At 36.7% G+C, this 15,157-nt stretch overlaps 1 protein-coding gene across 1 annotated transcript in view; it reads left to right on the top strand.

Moving 5' to 3' along the window:
• Positions 1–15,157, top strand: part of LOC113232143 (MAP kinase-activated protein kinase 2) — a 78,884-nt gene that overhangs the window by 48,571 nt on the left and 15,156 nt on the right. Inside the window, exon 2 of the mRNA XM_026466781.1 lies at positions 13,427–13,552. Within this exon, the coding sequence (XP_026322566.1) occupies positions 13,427–13,552 (126 nt within the window). The remainder of the gene's footprint in view (positions 1–13,426; positions 13,553–15,157) is intronic.

The following is a 15,157-nucleotide window of genomic DNA, read 5'->3' as shown; positions in this document are numbered from 1 at the left end:
CCGGCCGCGGAATCGCCGACACATGTCACCCTTCGACCAGAACTCTTCCTTCATGAAGGTCGATAGATGTTCGGGCGGCACTCTCACCACAAACTAATTAAAATTTACGTTATGGCGGGACTCCCACCGCTCGACTCTCAGGTGTTTTTGGCTTTATGTCTGATGTACTCCACTATCTCCTCAGACTTCGTGGAGTAATGCAGTCGTGACAGGTACAGCAGCGTCGTCGCTATAATACTAATAGGTAAAACCGGGTTATATACTTTACTTAGATAGTTTACTTTTTGAAAGTGCTTCCTAATTAGTTTACCATAAATAATTCCTATGGATGTAACTAGTTTAATCTTTTACATTACATTAAGACTTTATTTTATTGAAATAACATTTACTGATTTTGAAGAAATTGAGTTTTTGCAAACCTATTTGTTTGTGGATAGACGCCACACGATGAAAATATTAAGAAGGATAGATGCCCTTTAGAATAAAATAGTAAAATTCATAATAAAATGTTTTATTTGTAATCTAATATATTGTATATACGTATTACATCTTTAATAATATAGACGTATTTAAAGTACTACCTACTTCACTTCGTATTTTTGTAGCTATCAAAACATTCTATACAAAAATTTTCGTGTTTGAACCGTGAATAATTTGTTTTTTTGGTACTTTTACTTACTTTTAAGCAATTATCATTTCCTTGTCTTTTCACTAAAATAATGAATTTTTTTATTTTCTTTTCCTAACTTTCTTTTCTTGTCTTGTGCCCCTAAGTGCTCCTGTACCGCCTAAAATCGAGACGACTATCCTATTCTATAAGGATAGATGCACTTTAATTATTTAACTAATTTATATATAAAAGAGCGATTATTGACGCCTAGGTGCGCTGTTAATGAACCAGTGTACAGTTATAATAAAAATAAAACGGAATTTATTATAACTTACAAAGTTATGCGACAGTAAATACTTGCGTCTGAAATTTTGAACCGTTTGTCGTGTTCGTTGCGGAGATATATACACAAGCTAAACGCTTCTATTCCACACGAAGCCCTGCAGAAACTTTAATGAGTGGTGTCTATACTCCTTATTTAAACTAATTATTCTTTGTAGCGATTTGAGGAAGTTGAAAATTACATATGAAAACAGTGTATGTATTAACATAACCACACCAATTACGTGGGGTCCAAGATTGCTAATTTTAAATCATCTCAATTGTGCGTCGACAGAGTTTGATATTCTTCTAAAAATTAAGGGTTGTGGCTTGTCAGTGGCTACTCTTACTTGGTACTTTGCGTGTGGTGGGTGCAGGGTCCTACTCTTGCCACCCAAGCTCCTCCACGAATCTCGGCAACCTCCTCGGTTTGCTAAAGATTTCGGGAAGCGACCTCGGCAAGATAATTCGCTCTGTAGTTGGCCACGCCGGAGCACTGTGTTAGGATGTGCATAGAGGGCTGTCTGTGATACCTAAAGTAAAAATGTGTTTATTGTATAGCCCATGACCCGTTAGGACGGCAGTTAGAGTGCGAAGCTCTTGCCTTTTCATTTTGATTAATTTTCAATAAAGACTGGCGTTGAGCGTCGGGAGTGCTTCCCTCGCCTGTCTGCAAACCGTAAGGGTTGTCCATGCGTTATTATGAGAAGATTTTGTACCTTTGTGTATAGTTCTTCTTAACCATTGATAGGGGAGGTACGCTAGTGGTCTGGTCCAACAGCGTCTGTCTCCGACCCTTTTCTGGCTAGTTCATCTGCTGCGTTATTGCCACGTGAGCCGCTATGTCCTTTAATTCACTGAGAGTTACGTGGTTGTGTATACATTCCTCCATGACATTCCTCCATGAGTGTTTGATGGCATTCGTAAATGAGCCCTTGTTTCAGCTGCTGGTCATCGAACTACTATTCAACTGCCATTGCAATTTTTTGATACTCTGCTCTTCAATGACGTTTAATTTTTTCCAAAAAATATTTCCTACAATCATCGAATCTGTATTTCTGTGCTTGTGTATAAATGTAAACATGTCTGAACATCTTTATTGTTCCGTTTCTTAAGAATTGTTTTCACTGGGTTATCGATTCTTGGAAGCGCTTTGTTGTACAAGTTCAATAGGTATCTTGGCCTGAATATGTGATATTATTATGAATCTATAGTGAAACAAAAACTTTATGCTAAAGGTTTTTGTATAGATTCTACATACTTTGATGATTTATCATCAAAGTATGTAGGATTTTTAAATCCGTGATAACGACGTAGTCTCCATCTATGTTTGAAATGAATAGGAATTACATATATTTGCCAAGTTTTATTGAAATCTGGTACCGGAAAGTACGCGAAATCGGATTCATCCCCTAGTTTGCCACCCTTAGAAATGGAATATTTTCTTCAAATTGAAATGGGACCAATTCTGAGGTACCCTCTTTCTAACAAAAAAGAATCATCACAATCGGTTCACAAATGAGTTTTTGCGTAACATACATACAAAAAAATATAGTCGAATTGAGAACCTCCTCCTTTTTTTGAAGTCGGTTAATAAGTGTGTGCAAATGTTTATTTACAAACGGCCATCTCTAGAGTTTCTAGCTCATTCTTTTCAGAGTAAACAGCGACCTAACGAATGTATAGTTGAATTATGACGATTTCAAATGTAAATGAACATTATTTGATTTTGATTTACGTAGCAACATCGAGTATATAACCAGAAATAGAGACGAAATAAGGGCCATATATTCTTGGTAACACGTTAGCTATACAGCTCTTATAAATATGAACTCCCGTTTGCACTGAAATATAGACAGGCCAACTACTGACCTGTGCGTACGTCTCCGTATATTCCAAAAAATATTCTGTATTTATTGTAATAAAGATAATATCTCTAACAATGCCGTGCTGTTCTATTTGGTGGTGTGGGAAAAACAGCAAAACATTTAATTACAAAATAAACTGAATCACATTTCATCGGTAATTAAATATTAAATATGTAATGAAATGAAAGTTGGATTTTTCGCAATATTGCTTTTTACTTTTCCATTTTTTTTTAAATTTACTGTTGTTTCAAATCTTAGACATAGAACTAAAGAGGTTGTATATTTATTTAATATTTATGTGCTTTGTGACGTAAGTCATTCGTCATTAAAACTTATATTTACTTACAAACGTCTTATTTGTTTAAATTGCATAGGTGTTTTATAAAACAACGGGTTAGATTTAAAAATACCAAAATATTTTCCATAAAGATAGCTGATTGAATATTAACAATGACCGGAGGTGAATATTACGCGAGACTGCTTCGCGCCACGCCACTAAAATAGTAATTTAAATGTGGCTGAATACTGGCAACAGTTGCCATTGTACTCTGAATTTTTATCAGGCAAAGAAATAAATGAAGTTTTTTTTTAAATACTTTTTTATTTTACTTTCAATGTAGTTTTTTCGCAAATGTATTAAAAAACGTCGTTTGATACACGTGCGGATTTGTCATTTTCACTTGTCTCGAGTCTTGACTCCCGCGGGCTCGGGCCAAGAAGCCTCGAGACTTTTGAATGTATAAAAAATAACTATTATGAAATTTTTATTCTCTTCCAATAATTTTTGGAAGGATTTTTTCTTTGTCTTTGTTCCATCTTTGTATTAATAATAATAAGAACTTAGAATAATAACGCATAGAATGATAGTTTCATATCAAACGAACTGTCACAAGTGAGGCAAAAATCAAATTCATGTAGGCTAGTTTTAGTAGTAGGAGTAGGTTAATTTTCGGTTTTAGTGAATATTTATATAAAAATACAAGTTGAAACGCGTTACTTCCTTGTGGAATGTGATGTTAGTATCTATTTTATGTTTGTCTGACGTATTTTTACACTCATTTACCGCACATTTCGTCATTTTTAGCTAAAATTCTTGAGCTGTTCGTGGTGCAAGTTGACCTTGAGCACTGAAGGCCCGCCCGCTCGTGTAGGCCCATTGGGAGCGCTTCAATTTGCCTCACTTAGCGTGTGCGGACTAGGTTTCTATGCGTTATTATTCTAAGAATAAGAATATGAGTACTTTAATAGATATAGAAAAAAGTGGTTATTAATTTTAAACTTTATAACGTTGTACTTTTTGAAATAAGCATGCTTAAAAATGCGCTCTTCACTTAAAAGTCGATACTACGTCAGCTCGATTTTATTCCCGGTTCATTCGTTTAGGTCGAGCTGCAGGCAAATTTCACACCGTATACTAATCAGTGTATATCTCAATTTTACTATACATTTTTTCCAAATTGATTGATTCAAAACTTGCGTTGTTATGCAGAATCAACCAAAGCCATTTGTGGTAGTATAGACTCTTAAACAAGTAAACTTTTGAAGTGTTTTTCATTTAAGCGCCCACTTCCATTTATTGACGATAAAATTTCACAGTTGTTGTCACTGTATGATTTGTTCAAGGTCGTTATATACTGCAATACTGCGTTATTGTAACAGTAAATTTACATATAGATTTACTTATATCAAATTTACACATGATAACCACGCATTGCCAACGAATTATATCTAAAGTCAACACAAATCGGCGATAACGCCACGTAAAATCAGTGTGATTCACGTTACTAATTTTATATTATTGTTGTTATTTATAGGGTCGTCAAATTGCTGTGGGGCATACAAAAATGGGCAAGTGCCCGGGGTTTAACCCCGCATTTTGTCAATGCCGTCAATTAAGGACCAAAATGGGAAAAACTGTTTAAACTAAATTTTCTTCTTGTTCTTCCTGTCCTTATTCGATGCTAGGTAGGGTCGGCACAGCATGTATTTTTCTTCCACTCTCCCCTATCAGCCGTCATTTTTATTCATTTTATTCTTTCACACAATCCATCCATCGATTCTTTGGCCTTCCTTTCCCCTTATATCTCTCCACATTCACACCTAACGCTCTTCTCGTCACATGACATTCTTCCCTCCGCATATATATATATGTACTTTAAACAGTAATGGTATGAACATATCATATATATATATATATATATATATCGATACAAAACTCGTTAGGTCGTATGCACTTGAATCGATTTTTGTAAAAATCGAGTCGTATTGTGTATATTTAGTAGTGAGAATCCACAGAATTGCTATGTGAGTATAGTGTGAGTTGTCTCTTTTTCGTCTAAAAAAAGATTATTTACTGCGAAATTTGTAATGGAATTATTCCGTATTCCATATTCGCCGTTTCTGCCCACGATTTTTGGCAGAAATTTATTAAAACCCGGGCCAATTGGGTTTTAACCCACTGCCCACCTCTAGGAGCACATTAGTAGCAGTAGAGCTCCTTGTGAAAGAGTTCGTCCAGGCAAGTACTGCCACCTGTTTCTTTTACCTGTTTCTGCCGTCAAGCAATGGTGTGACCATTACTGCGTTCCGGTTTAGAAGGGTAATTAAGGGTGAAATTACAGGCACATCTGACTTGTCCACTTATGTCTCAGGGTGACGGGCGCAGTGGCAATATCCCTTAGTCTTTGCGTTTTAAAGCTCTAAGATTACCTCGGGCTCACGACTTGTTCGTCCCGTCATTTGGTCTATTTTTGTTATATTTGATGGGATATTTTTGATTTCATGGAGGCATTATATTCTTTTCAAATGTACGTAAGTAATGCTGCATTCAAAGGCTTTTAAAAGTCCCTTGCCTTATCGGGAAATCGAAAACAAAAAAGAAACAATTCTCTTTAATTAACTTCGGAAAAAGGTACTATTAATTATACTGTATTCTTTTTGTATTATTGTATTACGCGATTATTCCGGCATTTGTGAACCGATTTCGATAATTCTTTTTTTTATTAGAAAGGGGGTACCTCAATTTTGGTCCCATTCAAATTCGAATGTTCCACCTCTAAAGGTGGTGGATGAAATTTGATTCAGTTTGTTTTGTAATTAGATGTTTTGCTGTTTTTCCCCACACCACCGAATGGAACAGCACGCCATTGTTAGGATATTATCTTTATTACAATAAATACAGAATATTTTTGGAATATACGGAGACGTACACACAGATCAGTTGTTGGCGCTGTCTATATTTCTGTGCAAATGATATGATATGGCCCTTATTTCTTCTTTATTTCTGGTTATATATTCGATGCATTATACATATATGTACCTACAGCGTCAATGTCAAAGGGATTTTTTCGAACCCACCCTACTTGTATAAAATATTAAAACATCACTGAATCACATAACTGCCTCCGTGGCCGAATGGTTACCATACCGGACTGCTCGCAGAGGTCCCCGGATTCGATTCCCGGGCCGGGATAAATATTTGTATGGCCTACATTTATTTCTCTCGTGAGTTTGGGTGTAATTTGTGGTTGTCTATGTGTGTGTCCATGGCACCCGCGACACAGGGTTTCCCTAGTGCGGGGCTATGTTGAGTGTGTGCGTCATCATTATTATTTATCATTGATCTAACATTTAACACGGTTTTTATTATTAATAGTCTACGTAAACTACTCGTTTGAATAATAAGACATTGCCAATCGATTTTCATTCATCTCTTGATCTCCATGCTTCGTGTGTTTACATTTTCCGTATACCTGTTTGTTGAAGACTGCATAAAATTACAGTGTAGTGTATCTGGAGCAACAGTAGAGCTACTTGTGAAAGATTTCGTCGATATAATATAATGTGAGCATGAGTCTGGCACATCCCGGACGCTCCATACAACAGTCGAAAGTTATTTACCTACTACAGAAAAGACAATTTTTTTAGGAACCGTGTTTTCACACCATATACTAATCAGTGTATATACTCAACTTTACTACAGAATATTTTTTAAGTAATTTGATTCTACTTTTTCACTGTTATGCTGAATCAACAAAGCCATTTGAGGTTACATCGACTATTATAAATAATGGAGGACGCGAAAGAGATGCGTCTAGCCCAGAATCTCAGCAAGCGCACCCACTAGGAGAAAAGGAGGATGTTAACACCATATACTCAGTTTCCATTTTCAGTTAAACTCATATAAGTAAACTTACCTTTTTTTTTTTTTTTAAGTAAACTTACCTACCGTAACCTTTCCAAAAACAATCTTATTTCAATGTAAGCTTAAAGTAAGTTTATTATAATATCGTATTCGTACCATGACAAACCTATCAACCAAGTAATGTATCATTGCTAAAGTGACTGAAAGAACGAATGATATCCCAATATTGGCTATTCCTTATAAAAATAGGAAAGAAATAACGCTATATGAACTGTATACTTAATGCCATCTCTTTCTTTTTTTGATGTTCGGAATCGGCCTATCGTAGTATAATGTTAAAGTACATAAGGTTATTTACATTCAGAGAATTTTAACTGCCAAAAAAGGATAAGTATGTAATAATGAAATCTATTAAAATTACGTTGTTTTCAATTATTTTTCGGCTTTTTCATGAAGATAAATAAATAAAACAAGCTGATTCTTGATTGTCACCCACCTTCTGAATTCGGAATATAGTCTAGTGTCAACTGTTAGTTTCGCCAAGGAGCATATATATGGTGCTGTCATAATTTTACGAAATAAACATCGCGTACTTTTATTTGACGCGAAATTATTTCCTATGTGCTATGAAATAAAAAATAAATCAAATATTGAAGAGATATAAGTAAATAAATAAGTTCAACTTAACTTTTAATCGTCACAAATCAATATTAAGACAATAAAACTGAAAATAATATTGTTTCCATTGCGTCCGTGTAATTATTTTAAGATTGCTAAATTTGACATAAGAGTAATATTGTCCTCGTAACGAAAAAAGCTCACAACTATGCGTACTTTATACAGCAGTTGTGTCTTTTTTCGTGCCGAGGGCAGAATATTACTTTAACTTTAAAGTCGTATCATAGTACGAACTGAGTGAATGAATAGTTACAAAGCTGCCAATAAAACATCATAGTTTTAACATTACAATAAGCTTACTTTAAGCACGTTATGGTACGAAAAGTCAATGTAAGGTTAAAATAATATTGTTTTAAGAGGTTGTGGTAGGCCCCCTAATCTTAAATTTCTAAATGATCTAAATTTTCCAGTTAACTCCTCAGAAAGTAACTTCGCCACACTCAATATAGTATATAGCATACAGGAAATTCCCAGTTTGAAATTGACTTATCAGACAGATTATCCCGCACGTTATTAATCACAATGTTACACTTGCCATACGCGTTAACGATCGCAGTTTATCTGCAATCTGAAATACATTCAAACTATGTTGTCCACTTCCGTAATTTATTCTTTATAATTTTCTTTACTGCGTTCCGATTTCGAAGGGTAAGGGTGCTGGTAAAATTACAGGCGCATGGGACATGTCAACTTATATCTCAGGGTGACGAGCGTACGACTTGTTCGTCCCGTCACATTGGATTCCAAATACGTTAAACATTGTGTCTGAACTTCAGAAGCGATTTCAAGGTCATGTCAACAATAGCCCTAACGCCACAAAACTATCAACAATTGAGTAATGGTTGTGCAACTGATAATAAAATGTAAACTGATAATTAATTCGTGTCATGACCATTGTTATGGACCAAAATTGTAGGCATATGGGAGTTTTGAACTTACGTCTCAGGGTGACGGGATTACGCATGGTAGTCATCTTTATGATTTAAACTCTTCTGCTCATTCTTAAGGCAGATTTCCCTGAGAAAAATGAGCAAGAAACTAAGGCTTGTTCTTTGGAAATATACATTTGAATACATTTATCATTACAATATTTATTTTAAACATCTTAAATCAAGACTACCTGCAAAAGTTAAACGGGTCACTACCACGGATTTTTGTCATCCAAGTACGCAATTGTTGTATCATTTTAACCTTTAGTATAAAGTTTTTGTTTCTTAAACCTCACAAATGACAAATTGGTGAATATCAATCGGAATCTTATTATAGAAACCTGTTATGGACAGGTGTGTAGCTTACTGCCAGGCGCATGACTTGCTGCTCTCGTCACTGAAGGTGCTAGGGTACTAGGGAATTCCTTGTACTATGACTACCCGGAACAACCACACATAAACTAATTTAGATAATAAGCAAAAGAGATATACTTCTGATGAGTGTACCCATGAGCGGACATTGGACATACAGACGCACGGCGAGATATCATCTCTACTTGGTCGATGTTACCGTCAGGCGTACTAAGCGCTTTTCGTAATCTTTTATAACTGTCTCTGTGGCCGTACGATTACCGCGCTGGACTGCAACACGGAGGTCCCGGGTTTGATTCCCGGGCTGTGAGAAATATTTGTATGGCCTACATTAATTTCTCTCGTTAGTTTGGGTGTAATTTGTGGTTGCCTTTGTGTGGTTCAATGGCACCCGCGATACAGGGTTTCCCTAGTGCGACTATGAGTATGTGTACGTTATTATATTGTATTGTGTTATATTATATTAAGCGCACAGCTCAGGGCCCCAATTCTGCTAACTTTCTGTACACCACTGGTCATTTTAATTTCATTGAGACTCCATTAGGACTGTATCTAGGGTCGGCGGACTAAAACACATAAGTCAAAAAAGTGCTTCATTTGTTAATATATAAGTAATTACATATTTTTTGTGTTGTTTATAGTGTTAGAAGACGTGAAGAGAGCGATAAATTTCAAAAAGACGCCTCTAGAATAAAGTTACAAATGTATGAAGTAACAAATGAATTTGACTTGTGTGCTTTAGTGCGCCGACCCTAGATATTACAATTACGATAATATTTGTTATTGCAATGGCAGTTGAGTCTCAGTAGTGTCAGTGGAACGGCAGTAATGGCATTTATTCAATTACTAACTATCGATCTTACCTTACTAAAACTGCGATGGAACTAAAATAAATAAAAGATAAAACTATGCATATGTTAATTTTTATTTCGTTTAATATGCAATTTAGCCTTGAAATAAAATATGTATTTCTCAAACGGCGGTAAAATAAACTAAAGTGCTTTGGTAACCTTAACTGTTTTTTCGTCTTTTTTGTATTTTCGTCGTGAAAATTAGCAATAACGAAAATAGAGTAATGGACAATACTTTGCCTAATTTAAAACAAGAGGCAATATTAGCCGGTTTTGAGCAAACTAACATAAATGAAAACTTGTGGAATTTTCGTGCACTGGAGAACTATACCGAACTATTACCGCGGTAGTTTCAAATTCGCTGCAACCAAGCGCTGGAATGATTTGTCTCCTCCATTAAGGAACTCAAAGTCGTGCTACTTCCGAAGCAAAATTGGCAAGTAATTGCAGTAATTGTAGCTTATATTCTTATATTTTTATTTTTAGGTACTATTCATCCCTGCCTAAACTTCAAATTTGAGTATTTTGAAATGGAATGTTTTATTTAACACTGGTACCATCGCGACAATAGGATTATAACTTTAAGTGATATATATAAATGATGTTATTTAAGGCTCAATTGTTATGCAAATGTAGATAAATAAAGCTATTTATAGTAGACCCAATCTTTGCTTCAGGAATAGGCCGTAGTCAAGAGCAAGTCCACTTACTTCACGCCCACAGTGCAAACGCGTGGTCGTCATAATTTTCCTGTTAATACAGCAAATGCAAACTACCCAAAAGTTAGTTTGTTATTGTTTTCCAAGAAAATCAAGCGTTCTCGAACTTTCTATAAATAACCTTGTTTTTGTCTATGTTATCTATTGTTTACTGACTGCTAACAATAATATTAGGCTATCATTTTGATGGCAAAATGCCATTTTTGCCAAGAAATTTAGTATGAACCAACTATTTATTACCAGTAACTTGGAGTCTGGCAAGTTTCTTGGGATTTTATTAACTTTCCGATTTCTTTTTATTTTACAGTGAAAGAAAATGGTTCTTTACAATACCGTAACATAACAGCCCCATATTTTTCTACATTAGTTTTGATTATAGTGATCCTCCCTACCGACCCTTAGGGCGTTTGAGAAGTGTACTGTGTCCTGCGTGAGCATGCCCGCGCAGGGACCATTAAGTTAGCTCCTAACCCCAGATCAGCAAGTATACACGGACTTCATCCGGTGCTCCGTAAGGCTAGTGCCTTATGTGAGCCGAACCGGGTGCACGTACAGCACCCTCCCTATTTTCCAGATCGGTACCGGAGCTGTAGGCACGCTCACTTGCCATCGCGCTGGTTGCCACCGCTGAGTCTTCAACTTTAAACCGACTTCCAAATCTCCTCTTTGGTGGCGGAGCTGTAAGCTACGCTCACTTCCCGACGCCGATAAATGGCGTCTGTCCGGTTCCCAAATTCGTACGCGCCTGGAGGGTGTCTATCTCCTAGCTCATCCTCTCCGGGCTAGTGCCGGAGATGCCGGTAGCAGTGTCCTGCGACAATGTCCGGATATAACTAACGACTCAAAGGGCAACTCGCGTGCCCCGCGCGTCTCCTTGCCATAAGGCCGTCGCCTACACCGCTACTAAGACGCGATAGCTGTGCGCGGGACGGACGCCCCGACCCCATGCTACTGGGGCAGACGAACGTGGTCATCCCTGCAGCTAACCACAAACCCTGTCGAGTCCATACCCAAGTCCGGAGGGCTCGGCCCGGACGCCCGCCGTACCCTGGTCTTAATAGGGAGCCCGTAGGCTGCCCGGAACTCCCTGTCTCTGGGGTCGGTAGATAGGGACATATCAACCGCAACATACCAAAAGTACCTGCGAACCCCATCGAATAGACGGCACGGAAATGCGACAATGCATTGAATATTTTTATAAACAAATGAGACAAAATCGGCCAAGAACTCTTTCGAGATTATAAACCAATATTAAATGTGTAGTTATTTCAATAATTGAATATCAATTTAATAAAAAATTTAAATACAGTCAATAGCGACATCTCTCGCCAGGGCCGATTGCTGTAAAGGTATCTAACTGGGTGATAAAACTTTCATAGATTTCTCAGAGATGGCGCTACGACTAAAAAGTCGTTGAAAAACCAAATACAAAGACACGACAACAAGCACATAGAAAAATTCGTGAGGTCTACTGGTTCGTTCCGTGGCTTAGTTGGTATAGCGTCTGGCACGGTATGCTAGAAGACGTCGGTTCGAATCCTGCCGGATCGAAGGAATTTTTTCTGAGCATTCGATCTTTGTTTTAATAATTATAACAAACCAGTGGAGTAATTTCACAAAAAATAATTGAATATCAATCCAATAAAAGTTTAAAATATGTAGTTATTTATTTGAATACATAATACAGGGTACCTATTACCAAAGAGAGTAATATTTATGACAAAGTATACGTATACAACAAGTCCTGTGGGGCACAAAAGCGAATGGAATTTATATCTAGATTAAACCCACATCAGTTATGATAATTATCCTATGCAATGACATGCAGCCAGTCTGTATCTGAGAAAGCACGAATGGCGGTACATAATGCTGTGTTGGTTCCCACGCTAATGTATGGGAGTGAGTATTGGGTGTCGTAGAAGCATGAGAGTAGAATAAATGCAGTTAAAATGAGATCTCCCAGAAGAGTATATGGTGTGCAGCTATGTGACAGAGTGTAGAATGCTGTGATTCGTGAAAAATGTGAAAGAAAAATAGAAAAGGGTATGCTGAGGTGGTTCGGGCACATGGAGCGGATGAATGAATGTGGATTAACGAAACAAATATAATAGAGCTAACGTAGATGGAATCATTAAAACAGAACGGCCACTACACAAATATACAAATTGAAAGTGTTCTTAAAAAGGCTGGAGACGAATAAGGAGGGGATGTATGAAAAGATGTACGAGTATGTAAGTGAAGCAAGAGAGGTTTGTAAGGATCGTGCTAATTGCTAACTGCCTACCCCAATGGGAATCTAAGAGCGTGAATATATAAATAAATGTCCCAAATAAATGGAGTATCGATTACAAAATGCCCAAGAAGAGGCAAGAAATGATATGTTACGTGAAAAATATAACAGATAATAAGTATGATAAGAATAATAATCCTATTACTTATAAAAAAGGAGATTTAAATATTGATAAGAAAATAATGTATGTCATAATAATAGTATTTATTTATTTATTTTCACTAACAAAAGCCGCTTAAGACTGTTAACAGATTGACTGCATGTTTGCAGTTAATGTGTGAAGTCGTAATCAACTTCATGCAGCCGAGACCACAACAGTATAAAGTTGATAATGACTTCACGCCGTAACTGCATGCAGTCGATCTCGGCTTAATGCGTAAAGTTCTTATCAAATTCATGCAGTCGAAGTGTCGAACAACCGGAGTTCTCACGTATATACATAAAAATAAAATACATTCGAATTGAACCTTGTCCTTTTTTTTACCTTGCACAACTTATTAGCATAGTTATACAAAGGGGGAACGCTCAGCGTCAGCGTCTTAGGACCGCGGCGACCCAATTTTATTTATATAATTTAATCCTAGTTTTACTTCCTAGAATTTTTAGTCTTTTATTGTGTTAACAAAAACATTTTTTCGTTACAGGTAGTGGAATGCAAAGACAAGCGCACTGGAGTTCGTCGTGCACTCAAAATTCTGCACGACAGCCCGAAGGCCAGGCGCGAAGTCGAGCTGCACTGGAGAGCCAGTGGGTGTGTGCATATTGTTGAGGTGTGTACAGTTACATATATATAAAAACTAAGATTTCTCAGGATTGGTATAGTTTGTTCAATATTACCCGGCCGGCGTGTTTCCACTTGAATAAACAATAGGGTTAATAAACTAGACCCTCGAAAACCCATAGTATTTTTCAAGCCGTTTCTGTGTATTGTACTGCGTAATTAACCTACATATTTTGTGTTTGTTTGTTTTTCAAGTTGGCGAAATGGAATGTTTACATTACTCGTATTTATCAGGGTTCGAAATTGGTAAGGTATTTCTTTCTTTGATATAATTATCATGATAGTAATTAGGTTTTATTTGAATCTCAGGGTGTTTAATTTTTTGTGAAATTAGTTTGTTATAATTATTAAACAAAGATCGAAAAGTTAGAAAAAATTCACTTCGATCTGGCTGGATTCGAACCAACTTCTCGTAGAAACCGTGTCAGACAGTATGCCAAGTAAGCCATTGAATCAAACAAAAATCAACGAGGCTCACGAGTTTTTCTATTTACGCTGATTCTTGTTTTGGTTTTTAACGACTTTTTTGCCGCAGTGTCTCTGTGAGAAATCTATGCAAAATTATCATGATAATTATTCGACTATTGTCCGATTCATACGTGTATCTTTAGTTTTTGTCTAAAAATGACAAACAGTGAGAAAAGTAAATAAACACGAAGAAAAATCTTCGGCAAAAGATTTGGCCTGTGATTTTTGAGATTGGCATTTGACTAGAGGTGGGTGGTAAGATAAATAACGTCACGACGAAAAAATCACAGTGATCAGCTGTCAAATAGTATCACCGTGACTCTTTACAAAGGAACGACGTTCCAAAATCACATAGGTTGTTCCTCCGTTCCACTAACTGTCTCCATTACTCACGTCACGACATACGACGTATTTTACAATGAAAATCATACGCGATATCCGTTCTGTCAATTTTTTGACAGAACGGATGTTTGCTTTTATTTTTAAATTCTATTTATGAACTAAGAAATAATTAGATCAGTCTAAATACCATGTAAATATTGTACGAGTGTGGATTGTAAAAGGTCGCGGCCTAGCCAAGAAAACAAAGCTAAATATTCACAAAAATATTTTTATTTTTGACGTAATCTCCATACAGCTCTATGCATTTCTTTCACCTTCTATCTATTTCTAAACCCATTAAAAAAATATACTTCAAGGCCTTCAAAATACCCATTTAATGTTGCTTCGACATCATCATGTGATAAAAATTTCTGAGTAATGAGGTGTTCTTTTATGTTTGGGAAAAGAGAACATGCGAAGGTGCTAAACCTATCTTGGTTTAAGCCAAGTGGGGCAATTATTCGAAACCACATTAAGGAATTTTAACCATGGGTTCGACGGATTTTTTTGCTTTTCTAATATTGACGATATTCAGAGGCCAACTGTCTTCAACTATAGGTCTATCCTTCTGCCATTACTCTCTCACTACTCTAGTCAACTTACACCCACACTTACTTTCTCTCACTCAAACACGCACACACACACACACGCACGCACGCACGCACGCACGCACGCATGCACGCACACCCACACACACCCACACACACACACACACACACACACACACACACACACACACACACAC

Source organism: Hyposmocoma kahamanoa, unplaced genomic scaffold (genome assembly GCF_003589595.1).
Source record: "Hyposmocoma kahamanoa isolate Upper Pololo Valley unplaced genomic scaffold, ASM358959v1 67, whole genome shotgun sequence".
NCBI classification, from domain to species: Eukaryota; Metazoa; Arthropoda; class Insecta; order Lepidoptera; family Cosmopterigidae; genus Hyposmocoma; species Hyposmocoma kahamanoa.
This window is presented reverse-complemented; position numbering and strand designations above follow the sequence as displayed.